Source organism: Coregonus lavaretus (assembly GCF_964263955.1).
Source record: "Coregonus lavaretus genome assembly, chromosome: 38".
NCBI classification, from domain to species: Eukaryota; Metazoa; Chordata; class Actinopteri; order Salmoniformes; family Salmonidae; genus Coregonus; species Coregonus lavaretus.
In genome coordinates this window covers 3,080,125-3,094,832 of record NC_140025.1, presented here as the reverse complement: position 1 = coordinate 3,094,832, position 14,708 = coordinate 3,080,125, and the positions used below count along the sequence as shown (strand labels likewise).

Sequence of the window (14,708 nt, the reverse complement as noted above, 5' to 3'; positions counted from 1 at the left end):
ATTCAACAAAAGCCAGATGTTTCCCTTGGAGGTGAACTCGTACAGTATGGCTCTTTCCTTATTTCATAGCTCTAATCAGTTTGGGGAAATGGTCCAGTCTAGTCTGGCTGTCCAAGCTAAGAAATTGGAATCATGAGCAGTGTAGGGGTTTGGAGTTTGACTAAGAAGTAAGATAGATTATCTCCAAATGTTTGCAAATGTATAAAAAAAATACAAAACTGAAATATTACATTTACATAAGTACTCTTTATTGCAACAAATTATGATGGAAACTGTGTTTTTAGAATAAATTATGATTGCCAAATTCTATTTTCTTTGCAAACTCTAAATGTCTACAACAACAAAACATCACTGGACAAGTTAATGGAAACATAGCTAGTGACACAACTGGATAAAAGAGTAAGACTAAGAGAGAAATCCTCATTCTTGGTGTCTGGCTTGATGTTTTGAGTTTGAAGCTGTGGAACATGTGGAGCTAGGGGGAAAATACAATGTGGTTGTATGTTCCTCCCTACCATCTGGCACACAGGAAACATGGATGGGTTAGTTTGTTACTGCTCTGCTCTACCCCCCCAGCTACATACCTCAGAAGAGGCATGTGCTATCAGACTTCTCCCAAACATTCTACTGAACTAAGTGCTGCAGTGAGTAGAGGGGTGGGAGATCTTCTCCTACAAAAATATACATAAATAAGTTCTGATTCAAATCCATATAGCATTATTATTCTGCTTTTTAATCAATTTAGATCAGAAAAGTCTAAATGTAAAGTGTCAGTTTCTCTGACAGTGTAGCATTTTGTGTTATTACGTAGATTCCAAAGGATTGGTTGTGGGCAGTGAAGCCATAAGGTCAAGCTAGCAAAGTGTCCATTGGAAAAACAGTCCCTGCCGAGACAATTCCAAGACAATAAAATATAATGTCCCAATCTGATATAATAAAACATTACCCTGAGGAGAGCTTGAAGATATTGGGCATGCAGACACAAAAACTGACAAAAACAGCAGGGTTTAATTTCAAACGTTAATATATTTGTCTATTTCATAGTGAACATATGCATCCAATTTGAAACCCTAGTCAACCCTAACTTGCAGTAACATCAGAGTACTTGAACAGGCTGATGTTTTTTTAAGATGCTTCTCAAAATAAATATTTTCTTTATAAAATAATAAAACTTCAAATAAATATTCTTTACACTAAACAATGTTGAAATTAGAAAATAAAGATGTTCTTATAGGGTCACTGTACAATTTACAAGTAGAGTTGAAGGGATACGATGTGTAAATATCCGTCTCTTGTAAGGCAAACATAAAAAATGATTGATATACATTCCCATGAATGTACAACATTAAACATTGTATTATATAATATATATGGATCTATCATCAAGGTGCCTCTGGTTTGGCAGAATGCTTTTCACAGTTGAAATATTATATATACAAAAATAAAACATCTCTGAAGAGGTCATTTGCTAATTTACATACTTTTGAGATTACTATTCACAAACAAGTTAGTCAGGAGAGTCTGTCCATAGCATATCAGTTGTATTAAATGTCAAAAGGGCTAACATTCTGGACTTTGATTATAACAATACAAAATCAGGGCACTTGGTGATTAAGCAGCCCGTATTAAGAACCATAGCTGAAAACAAACGACACAAACCACGTCAAACAGCTAAGCTTAGCCAATCCCCCAATCAACTTCTGACTACAGTGCCAAAACGTGATGAGGTGATCGTTTCAGTCGCCCAAAGTTGTCAACCCCCATCGATTCTCCACAACACCCAATGTACTTTCCCTTTACGTCGGTATACAGTTGACGCTCTTACAGTGGACTACGTTAGTGTTCTTACACCGGCAGCCCGGTCGCTTGACGCGGTCGTAGCAGCTCTGGCACGCGGCGAGACACCCTTTAGCCGGGAGGTAGCACAGGAGACAGGGTAGGAACAGGGACAGGAGGCCCATGGCCGACCAGCGCACGCAGCAGTGCGACTGGCTGCAGGAGAAGGGCTTGTCGGCACATGTATCCTCGTCGTCACTGGAGCAGTGGTAGAACAGGCCCTTAACGCAGCACACGCAAGTCCCGTAGTCTATCACGTTCTGCGCCGAGCACACGCACCGCCGGCCACACATCCAGCAGGAGGGCAGGGCGCGTGGGCACATGCACTCCTGGCACTTGCACTGGCCACAGTCCTCACAGCGGTAGGTGTGTTTAACCAGCAGCCCCTCCCTAGCAGCGGGGGCACCGCCACTGGGCACCGTGACCACCACCGCCCCTCCTGCCGTACTCACCAGGGGCTTCAATTCCTCCTGTTTAAGCTCCACCCGTTTGGGCTGGGTCCTGATTATCCGTTCGCTAACCGCCGGGCTACTCAGGAGCCTCTGCACGGAAGACATGCTGCCTATACTGGTCCTCGGGCTGCTTCTGGAGCCCTCTGTGCTAGAAGAAAGAGATAGGGCATCCCTGGAGGGGACTGTAGAGTGTGTGGGCTGGGGATGTTGTTGAAGATCGGGGAGTAAGTTCCACTGGTTGGACCTGGGGGCCTGGGGCTCCAGTTGCTCGTTGGTCCCCAGGCCCAGTGGCTCCACCAAGTCGTTCTTCTGCTGGGTAGGCAAGGAGCCAGGGGGCCTAGGGACCACAATGGGTCCCACCGTTGGTCCCTCTGTGTACTCATTACTGCTCCCGGTGATCCTGATCTGGTCCAGCGAGAGCACAGGGGCCTGCTGGCCGGGGTTTACACCAGGATCGGGCTGCCCTTCCTGGGCATGGTGAGGCCGGTGTATCCTCCCGCTGTCATGCAGAGCACGCAGCAAGCCGGCCGACCCTCCGCCACCACTGCCATTTTGAGTACTGGTCTCCATCTTGGCTCTGAAGAAGGACCCCTCCGGCTGGCATTGAACACATCTGAAGTCCTGGAAAGAGAGACAGGCAAATATATATGAGACGACCAGGTGACATTGGAGTAGAAACGACTCTATGTAAATCATAACTGATGATACAACTGTGTGGGCAAATACATACAATATGCAAATCTCAACTCTACACACACACCACTGAAATATGCATTAAAGAGATAAGGGTTTGGCAACATGGGTTTGCTAGCTACCAACTGGAGTTGTTTTGCTTTACACATATATCAACACCTCACATTAAGAATGACTGTTCCAATGTAAAAGTGCAGGCCTATGCCCAATTCCAATCGTTTCCCCTACACCTAAGGCACTTTCTGTTTGGTGTTAAAAGGATGTGATAGGTAACAACATTTACATTTCAGTCATTTAGCAGACGCTCTTATCCAGAGCGACTTACAGGAGCAATTAGGGTTAAGTGCCTTGCTCAAGGGTACTTCGGCAGATTTTTCACCTAGTCGGCTCGGGGATTAGAACCAGCGACCTTTCGGGTACTGGCACAACGCTCTTAACCACTAAGCTACCTGCCGCCCTAACAACAACATGATATATACCTAACAGTACCTCTAAGGCAGCATTTCGCCATTCGTTTACCATTTCATATGATAGGAGAACAAAAACAAAGATTTGACATTATGAAACAGTCAGTGGATTGATCATGTTTTTGTATGTTGGGAAATTGACAGTAGGCATGTTGGGCCCTTCTGATTGGAGAACTTAACTATATACCAACTATTTTCATTAAATGAGATATAGGCAGGGAACATAAAGTGCATGCAAGGAAGAGAACATGAGGCAATGCTGAGACATAGGCCTAGTCTACAACTTCAACAAAAGTTGATGCACTCAAACATGTCTTCATGCGCATACAATATGTGTAGAACTGTGTATTAAAACTTATCCCATAACAAGAAAGTAGAGACTTCAGACTTGAGGCCACAATTTCCAAATGAGTGAAAAACAACTGACTGATAGTTTCGAGTGACTCATAATTTAACATTTCTAATGATTTTTAATTTCACCCTGGAGGCAATTATTAGCCTAATACAACATGGTGTGCATGACGCGCGTGTTTGAGTGTGTGTGTGTACAACAGCTGATGAGCCCAACTAACATGACATTTGAGATGGGATTTTGACAGACAAATGGACAGGCTAGTCAGAAAAGTAAAAATCCTAATTTCCTATTACAAATAGCCTAACATAAACACCAATAGCCCCACCCAAACATAAATACAACATCCAAATATTGACTTTCATCATTCCAACTTTCTTCTATAATGTAAGATAGCCCTCTATTTTTGTTCTGTATAATTTTTTATTTGACAAAAAAACACTTTTCAACTGCGCTAAATCTGTGTTTATGTGTAGGCTACCATTCACAGATTTGCATTTAGTCTATTTATCTAGTCAAAATGCATGATCTACAGACAGGCTATTCATTTATTTTAAATTAGAGGGTGATGTCTAGACCATTATTTAGAACGGGAAAAACGAAAACCCTACTTTATAGAGCAAGAAGCTGTAGGCCTATTCAGATGAAAAAATGCTGGGATTGCACCGGGAAGGTTGGAGAAAGGATGGGGAAAGTCAATGCGAGTCGGAGAGCATGCATGAAGCTGAATTGGTAGGTCTACTCTTGCACCACAACTTTGCACTTTTTCAAAACTTTGAAACATTGCAACCGCCATAGTTAGGCTACATTGTTGTTGAAATAATACAAACTTTATTTTCACGAACTCACCGTGTTCGCACCACTTCAGCCCCGTTTGTGTAATTAAATTCCAAATTCTGAAAGTTTATTCCTACTTAAATTCATCTGGAAACCCATCCACACAATCCAATGCAATGAAAAAGTAGCTACAAACAATATTTCCAGATCCACGTCAATTTTAAGAGATCAAAAACATTGACATACATTCCACTGCGAGAGAACCCGAGGCGAAATACTATCAAAAACGAATGAATCACTAGGGACTTGCTGGCTCTCCACTTTTTTGTGAATTAGAAAAGTGAACAAAATGCGCACGCGATACTTTTGATTCCGTAGAGTTTACACAAATAGCCAACGACCTTCGAGTTTGTTGTAGGCTGGACAGTTCTAAAAAATACGCGCTGTAATTGTTGAATGTTTGGCTGCCTTGCACACTGAGGTGCTTTCAACTTTTTCTCGTCTTGTTTTTTCCTCTTTCCGGAGAAGAGGTCGGGTTTATTCTGTAAATGGCGTCATATGGAAGTGAGGGGGGACAAAGCAGTTGCTGTTTCAGAGGATATCTCGTATCCGGTCCCAGCTCATTGGCTGTAGCTACAGGGCTCGCATTCACACCCTGTGCTATCAAACTGTACCCAACTGCAGGGGACGGGCCACATTCCCAGTGACGAAACTTCAGGCATTAAAAAACTTTCTAACATAGCCTAGGCTACGTTAATTGAAGGAATATCAGGTATATCCTACTACAGCTTGATAGGCAGCATTTGTTCAGATCGTGTGTAGCAGCACTGAATCCAGTTCTAAAAGTAGACTTTCTTGCAAAACAATAGCCTCTATTTTTCTGTTTCCATTGGTTATTGCAATTGAAACTATTGATAATAAAGAAGTTGTAGGGTAGGCTATTATCAATCTATTTTAATATGCTTATTACTGTGCAATTGTCAAAGGAGAGGACCATATAGGATGTAAGAAATGCCCCTGTTTTCACTTGGGCCATTTGCAGAAGTTGTCATTGGACAGCAATTTCAGATGACACACAAATGAGTGATGACTCACAAATGAGTGAGTGATTATGCATGTAGGGTGGAATTCGATGGTGTGAGTAGGCCATTTCTGAATGAGGCAACATGGAGGGGCATCATGCATTTCAAAAGGCACTCTCTTGAACTCTCAAATGCCTTGTAAATTGTTCATGGGAGATACAGGAAGCAAACCCACGTCAGAGGGAGAAGCATGGGAAGTGGCAGTCAGAGCATCTCTGGGAATGGGATGATCATTCCTACACTTGTTTCCCTACATTCTAGTTTGTTATGTTAATGATTTACTGGAATTAATAAAATGGTACTGTACACAACGTTTGTGTTGATTGCACTTCTATGACTGTGTTTAGACCTTGTATATCTCAATTTTGGGGTATATTCAATTTACAACGGACATTCACTTTAGGCTGCGTTTTGTATTCTCCACCTCAATTTGTGATTATGTGAAAAGTAGTGCCCTCTTGTGGATTTACAGATGAACTGGAAACTACTTGTTTCTGCAGGAACAACCATCAGATTATCCTTTTCTTGTTCAACTACATTGGACCTATACAGAAATTGATTCATTGATATGGATCATCTGCAAATACTACCCTCCCCTCCTTCAATACAGCCCACACACTATCATTCTGTCCTCCCCTGTTTCCTTCCCTCCATACGTCATCCAATATTCAAAGCCAGTCCTCCCATCCCCCTCTACTCAGCAGGGCCCATTTAAAGCTGGGATGTTCATACATAGTAGTTCAGGTCTCCGTATAGAAAATTCCTTAAAACCATATGATTGACATAAAGTGTACCCTGAGCAGCTTACATAGAATACGAGTTCGGTCCACTACAACTTGGTTTGCTTCACTGTTTGTTATAGGAGTCGAACTTTAAAGGAATGATAGCCTAAACGTGGCAACAACATAACTTCTTTTTATTGTCATCAAAGAAAGAGAGGGAGATAGAGAGAAAGGGGGAACATGCATACACCTCTCTAGAATGCAATGAAAGAGAATGGAGAGTGGTGAGGGGTCAAGGTAGGGTTTCTATAGTGATGAATGCCTCTCGTTGGCTGGGAGAGGTCCCAAAAAGCCGGAGACACTGCGACCTCCAGCTGAGGGGGAGCCATTGTTCGGGGCCTCCTTTTCAGTGGCAGAGGGGAAAAGGTAAGTGACAGCCCTATTGTCTGTCCGGGACTCCCACTGCTCGATAGGCCCTAGATTCCCCTTGTCATATGTTGTCAATGCCAAGCCCCCTGGGAGAGAAGGGGGATGTGGAGTGGAGTGACAAGGAGAGAGGGACATTCAGGAAGTTAACTTTTAAAAAGTCTGTCAATAAACGACAATATCCTACCCCCCCTGTCTCTTACACCGACCCCCTCCCCCTACACCCCCCTTCCAGGGGAAGAACAAGGACTGTGCCCCCCCCCCCCCCCCCCCCTGGCTTAAGCTGTGTATCCTGTCTTCACTGCTGTGCCCCATCCATCCCAAAATAACCCTAAAACCATACTTCAAACCCTGCTTCCTGAACCATACATGGAACAGCTGTCTCTCTCTCTCTCTCTCTCTCTCTCTCTCTCTCTCTCTCTCTCTCTCTCTCTCTCTCTCTCTCTCTCTCTCTCTCTCTCTCTCTCTCTCTCTCTCTCTCTCTCTCTCTCTCTCTCTCTCTCTCTCTCTCTCTCTCTCTCTCTCTCTCTAATTCTCTCTCTTTCTCTCTCTCCCCCTCTCACTCTCAACCCCCCCTCTCTCTCAACCCCTTTCCCATCTCTACACAAAAGATGAAAAGGAGATACAATGGAAACGGTGCATGCAGAGTTTTTGGATTTCAGGCAAAAGATAAACATGACATGACTGGAGTTTAGCTTTACAAAGCCACCCCCTGCCAACATCTGAGACAATCACCTCTATACTTACACTGTATGGGGTTGAAATGAATGGGAGTTCCCTGATGGAACAAAATAGCATGTTTATAAATTAATTCCACAGCTATCTTATCCATATTTAATTTCACTGTTACTTTACCTGTTCATTTACCTGGCTTAGTTTTTCTCATTAGGTAAAAATAAGAGATAGCGAAACAAAGAGAGATGACTTTTAGTGACGAGAAAAAAGCCTATCGAGCCCTGAGTAGAAGCAGGAAGTGGTATGTGGCGTGTGGTCTGTAATAAAAGTGCATCACATATTGATAACACAAGTGGGTTAACCTTCTCTCTCTAACCACAACTGTTGACTCCGAAGACTGTTGGTCCAATTAAGATCGGGTTATGAACAGTCATTACACCAGGTTAGACTGAGAGTGCAGGAAGTGTAGCCTCTTATATTAAATCCTGACTGATTTTGAACCAGCTAGGGCGTTCTCTCTCCCCGCTGTCGTAGCAACGGAGCCACAAATGGAGTCACTGAATAATACCAGGTCTGGATTAAAGACAAAGTCTTGGCACTTGATTTGTCTGGAGAGGTCAGTTACATAAGATTAGGACACAGTGTAATCAACCCCATCTCAGGTCATATTGGTGGTGTGATTACTTCTGACAACTACGTTTAGGTTTTAAGCTGTTTATTCATTTTTTATAATTGGTTGTGTTGTAAAATATATGTGCCATTTTGCTTATTGTGCAGGAAAGTGTACTAGTCTAGGCTACATCAGATTAAACTCAATGTCTATTTGTTAGGGCTACTTATAAGTGTATTGTTCATATAGTCAGTTCGTTTTTTTTTACTTCTATCCAGGTTATCCCAAATTAAGGTTAAACCTTTTCCCATTTATCCCTCAAAATTCCATAACTAATTCTCAAAATCCCTTTATCTCAGGGTCAGATGAGGTAGAGTGCTTACAAGTCATGCACAGGTTAGAGTACTTACAATTGATGTCTTCTCAGATGTCAGACCCCTATCATACACATTCTTGACCCATAAAATGGACCATTGGTGTACATGAGAGGAGGACATTTGCTGCTGCTTTTGCACACTAGACTGAATCTGGTGCATTGGTTGATGCTTAGGGAGGAGGGGGAGACTGGACAAACCACTAACCACTAATTGTGAATCAATGAGGTGACGTAAGGAGTGGGGCAAACTAGAAGACACTCAGAGTGACACAAATTAGGAGCTTATTGACTTTTTAAGGAGTGAAACATTTGTTGTGCGACGAACGCAAGCTACAGTTGAAGTCGGAAGTTTACATACACTTAGGTTGGAGTCATTAAAACTCGTTTTTCAACCACTCCACACATTTCATGTTAACAAACTAGCAAGTCGGTTAGGACATCTACTTTGTGCATGACACAAATAATTTTTTCAACAATTTACAGACAGATAATTTCACTTATAATTCACTGTATCACAATTCCAGTGGGTCAGAAGTTTACATACACTAAGTTGACTGTGCCTTTAAACAGCTTGGACAATTCCAGAAAATGATGTCATGGCTTTAGAAGCTTCTGATAGGCTAATTGACATCATTTGAGTCAATTGGAGGTGTACCTGTGGATGTATTTCAAGGCCTACCTTCAAACTCAGTGCCTCTTTGCTTGACATCATGGGAAAATCAAAAGAAATCAACCAAAACCTCAGAAAGAAAGTTGTAGACCTTCACAAGTCTGGTTCATCCTTGGGAGCAATTTCTAAATGCCTGAAGGTACCACGTTCATCTGTACAAACAATAGTACGCAAGTATAAACAACATGGGACCACGCAGCCGTCATACCGCTCAGGAAGGAGACGCGTTCTGTCTCCTAGAGATGAACGTACTTTGGTGCGAAAAGTGCAAATAAATCCCAGAACAACAGCAAAAGGACCTTGTGAAGATGCTGGAGGAAACAGGTACAAAAGTATCTGTATCCACAGTAAAACAAATCCTATATCGACATAACCTGAAAGGCCGCTCAGCAAGGAAGAATCCACTGCTCCAAAATGGCCATAAAAAAGCCAGACTACGGTTTGCAACTGCACATGGGTACAAAGATCGTACTTTTTGGAGAAATGTCCTCTGGTCTGATGAAACAAAAATAGAACTGTTTGGCCACAATGACCATCGTTATGTTTGGAGGAAAAAGAGGGGCTTGCAAGCTGAAGAACACCATCCCAACCGTGAAGCACGGGGGTGGCAGCATTATGCTGTGGGGGTGCTTTGCTGCAGGAGGGACTGGTGCACGTCACAAAATAGATGGCATCATGAGGAAGGAAAATTATGTGGATATATTGAAGCAACATCTCAAGACATCAGTCAGAAAGTTAAAGTTTGGTCGCAAATGGGTCTTCCAAATGGACAATGACTCCAAGCATACTTCCAAAGTTGTGCCAAACTGGCTTAAGGACAACAAAGTCAAGGTATTGGAGTGGCCATCACAAAGCCCTGACCTCAATCCTATAGAACATTTGTCGGCAGAACAAAGCGGCAGAACAAAGCGTGTGCAAGCAAGGAGGCCTACAAACCTGACTCAGTTACACCAGCTCTGTCAGGAGGAATGGGCCAAAATTCACCCAACTTATTGTGGGAAGCTTGTGGAAGGCTACCCGAAATATTTGACCCAAGTTAAACAATTTAAAGGCAATGCTACCAAATACACTCAATTAGTATGTACATTTCTGACCCACTAGGAATGTGATGAAAGAAATAAAAGCTGAAATAAATAATTATCTCTATTATTATTCTGACATTTTGTCACGATCGTCTAATGAGGAGGACCAATGCGCACCGTTGAAGATGAACATATTATATTTATTAAATGATCACACGATCAAAACAATAAACAACGATGCGTGACGTCTATGGTTACAACACAAACCAACACGAACAAAATCCCACAAACCTGAATGAAAAACAGACAGTTTAAATATGGCTCCCAATCAGAGACAACCAACGAACAGCTGACACTCGTTGCCTCTGATTGGGAGTCACTAAGGCAAACATAGAAAACAACAAACCAGAACCCCCAACATAGAAACACACCACATAGAACAAACACACCCTGGCTCAACAACTAGAGTCCCATAGCCAGGGTGTGACAGTACCCCCCCCTAAAGGCGCGGACTGCGACCGCGCCTCAAAAAGAGCAAAACAGGGGAGGGCTGGGTGGGCATACCTCCTCGGCGGCGGTTCTGGCTCCGGGCTTGACCCCCACTCCTTCTCTAACCCCCCAAAGTACCCCTGGTCCGGTCTAGCCCTGCTGGCCGGAGCTGGACTGAACACTGGTGGAGCGGATTGCTCTAGCTCCGACGTGAAGCCTCTGACTGGTGCCGGACCAGCCACCGGTGGAACAGGCACGGGCCGTGCCGGACTGACGACGCACACCACTGGCTTGGTGTGGGGAGCAGGAGCGGGCCGAGCCGGGCTGTCGAAGCGCACCCCTGACTTGGTGCGGGGAACAGGCACGGGCCGTGCCGGACTGACGACGCACACCACTGGCTTGGTGTGGGGAGCAGGAGCGGGCCGAGCCAGGCTGTCGAAGCGCACCCCTGACTTGGTGCGGGGAGCAGGAACGGGCCGAGCCGGGCTGACGAAACGCACCACCGACCTGGCGCGGGGAGCAGGGACGGGCCGAACCGGGCCGATGACGCGCACCACCGACTTGGTGCGGGGAGCAGGAACAGGCCGGACCGGGCTGACGACGCGCACCACTGACTTGGTGCGGGGAGCAGGAATGGGCCGGACCGGGCTGACGACGCGCACCACTGACTTGGTGCGAGTGGCAGGAACAGGCCGGACCGTACTGGGAACACACACCACTGGCCCTACGTGGGGATCAGGAACAGGCCGGACCGGACTGGCAACACACGCCAGTACCTCTCGCCGTGCCTCTACAACCTCCTTCCCCCTGGTGACCAGTGACTCCCGTAACCTGGCGTCCTCCTCTGCCAATCCGCTGGGCCGCTCTGCCGCGGTCTTCTGCTGGCCCGTCGTCCACGGCGTTAGCCCCCCCCTAAAAATTTTTGGGGCGTCTCTCCTACCCGTGGACCAGGTCTCCATGTCCCTCGCCAGCCGTTCGCCCTTCTGCCACAAGGTCAAGCCCTTCTCTTCCTCACTCGGCTTGACCCAGTCGAGGAGGCGAAGGAGATCTGTTAGGGATCTCCCTGGCGATGGCTCCTGGACACGCTGCTTGGTCACATCTTGGTGGGTTTTTCTGTCACGGTCGTCTAATGAGGAGGACCAATGCGCAGCGTTGAAGGTGAACATATTATATTTATTAAATGATCACACGATCAAAACAATAAACAACGATGCGTGACGTCTATGGTTACAACACGAACAAAATCCCACAAACCCGAATGAAAAACAGACAGTTTAAATATGGCTCCCAATCAGAGACAACCAACGAACAGCTGACACTCGTTGCCTCTGATTGGGAGTCACTAAGGCAAACATAGAAAACAACAAACCAGAAACCCCAACATAGAAACACACCACATAGAACAAACACACCCTGGCTCAACAACTAGAGTCCCATAGCCAGGGTGTGACACATTTCACATTCTTAAAATAAAGTGGTGATCCTAACTGACCTAAGACAGGGAATTCTTACTTGGATTAAATGTCAGGAATTGTGAAAAACTGAGTTTACATGTATTTGGCTAAGGTGTATGTAAACTTCCGACTTCAACTGTATATGGGTTGCATCATTGCTTACAATGGTAGTATAAACTATCTAGTCTCAAGCCTAAATGATAACAAGTATTGGACTTTTGGAGCATTGCAGATTCAGATTAGGGCCATTACACTGCTTTTGTATTCACTTCTCTGGAAGAACTCTGGCATAGTGAAATTGATTCTTGGCAACCTTGTACACACTCCAGAGTCTAGGAATCCAGACCAACATAAATAACTATTCTCATTTCCTCAGCCTATTTATCTTGATAGAAGTATGGCACATAAGAACAAAACCAGAGCAACATGACAAAGTTTTAATGACAGTATAATGTACACTAAAGCAGGATAGGTATCACCAATTAATAGTCCAAACTATTACCCCGGAAACATTGTGTAACAAATTAAGGTAAAATCCAGAAGGAAATATGTTTACAAGATACAAACTGATAATTCTCCACCGTTTCACACACCTGGGCTATATGAACTTGAACGTGTGCTTTTATTCATTGAAATGTTCCTCCCAAGTTGACAGAAATCACTCATGTCCTTTTTCACTTCATCATATCCATCACGTTAATAGATTTGGATGAAATTGTCCATGGATCCTTAATAGCACAATCATTCCAGAGTGTGCCCATATCCCTAAAACAAATAATAAATCAAGTATGTTTATTCATTAAATAAACATGCCTAATCTCACTTTAAGTACCTAATTTAATGGTGTAAGCATTACTTTGGAGAAAAAGTGGAAGCCCAGTCTTCCAGAGACACAGTTTGGACTGTTTGGGTCTCTGGAATGCAAAACTTCTCTCATAAAAATTGATTAAAGGAAATAACTTGGTCTGCTGCAGCAACCCTCCACTATTAAGGACCCCTGTGCCCATAGACTCTCTCTGCTCACTGTTAGGCTACTGTGTGTGTCTAGGTCTACCTACCTAAATACGGAGCCAAAAAATGTCTCCCTGGGCACCCTCTGTTTATCCATTCTTTGTATCTGAAAGGAGAAAAGTGCAGCAGTACACAATTTGTTGGCAGTTGGGCATGGTTACAATGTGACTATGATCACATTGAAATAGTCAGAGAGAAATAGTGCTGAGGTAGAAGTGAAAAGTTGACTCCGTTGTTAGAAGTAATACGTCCTCTTCAACTGTGAGGGTGTTTTTGTTATTGTTGTTTCTTATAGATGAGTTGCTAATAGCTAAACTGGGACAACATGCTTATTGGAACAATAGGACACCAGAATAGTAGTCAAAATCTCAATTTGTATCATAAAGTGTCCACAATGACTAAATCTAACAATACATCCCCCACAGATCCTCTTTTCTGTTATAAAGTGTCTCTAATTACTAAATCGAACAATATATCCCCGCACAGATCCTATTTTCAAGACCAAAGTTGTATGCATTAATGATTTAGTTGAGTATTTACTGGAAATGATCTCTTTAGACTTCAGAGCCACACCATACAATAATCAAAAACATAAACACATAATTGGCCAATGTTTGTCTATTTGTAACATACTACCATGTACCATTTCTGTTTTTACCTTACACAACGCCAATTAGTTTGCTATATTCATTTAGAACCACTCTTCTATTTGTTCCAATGGATGGCATTTGAATTAAATATTTTGTCTCATAATTCAACAAGGGGCCCCAATCCTTCCCCAGGACTACAGAGATCATACTCTATGCATTTTAATTAACCACATATCTATTTTTGTCAAGTTTCTGGCATACAAGGCTGTCCAGGAAAGTCTCATCAGCCCATGAGATGTTGTTCATAAACATGCCTGTTACAGGAGGGGGTCGCAGTTCCGGAGCGACCCACTAGGTGTCATCCTCTGACAACCGTAGGCACCTCCTTACTCACAGTCTGGACTAATCATTATCCTATTGGTGTCACCTGTGTCTACCTGTTCACCTGTGTATTTATGCCCTCACTTCCCTGTGTTCCTTTGCTCAGTTTTCTCTGCTAGTTTCGCTATGCTCAGCAGTACTAATCAGTGTCTGATCGGAGAAGTATGTACAGGTACTCGAGAAGTGTTCTCCCTGTTTCTTTATTATTTCAGTCATAGTTACTATTTCGTATTTTGGAGACTTATTTGCTCCACCTTTCTTTTATCGTGTTAAGTCCGTTGTTTTGTATCCTGGCTTCGGGACCACCAGTAAAGATCCTTGTTTCACCATCTCTGCCTACTGCCTACTGTCTATCCTGCACTGCACCTGGGTCACACCTCATACCAACCCTTACACATGCCATCGATGACATAATTGGCGAAAACACTCCCTGCAGTGAAATACTTCTACAGGACCAACACTAATTACATATATACATAAATCTATAGAAAACAACATTGATAAAAGACTGACAGGTTTTTACTTTGGATGAAATCCCCAAGCAGTAGCCTAGAGTCACTCAACACCATTTTAGTTGAAGTATATGAATGCATAATGTATTCTCTCTGCTTTAGTGGCTAGGT

The 14,708-nt window shown here is 43.6% G+C and overlaps 1 protein-coding gene across 1 annotated transcript; it reads right to left on the bottom strand.

Annotated features, from left to right (window-relative positions):
- Positions 1-365: 365 nt before the first annotated feature.
- On the bottom strand, positions 366-5,113 carry LOC311112153 (protein sprouty homolog 2-like). Its single transcript, XM_084155129.1, has 2 exons — positions 4,650-5,113; positions 366-2,909 (listed from the first exon to the last, which is right to left on the bottom strand). The coding sequence occupies exon 2, from the start codon at positions 2,856-2,858 to the stop codon at positions 1,797-1,799; it is 1,062 nt and encodes a 353-aa protein (XP_084011255.1). The 5' UTR covers positions 2,859-2,909; positions 4,650-5,113; the 3' UTR covers positions 366-1,796.
- Between the last annotated feature and the right edge of the window lie 9,595 nt (positions 5,114-14,708).

Coding starts and splice junctions, on each gene's coding strand:
- LOC311112153 (XM_084155129.1), bottom strand. CDS start 2,858: ATGGAGACCAGTACTCAAAATGGCAGTGGTGGCGGAGGGTCGGCCGGC.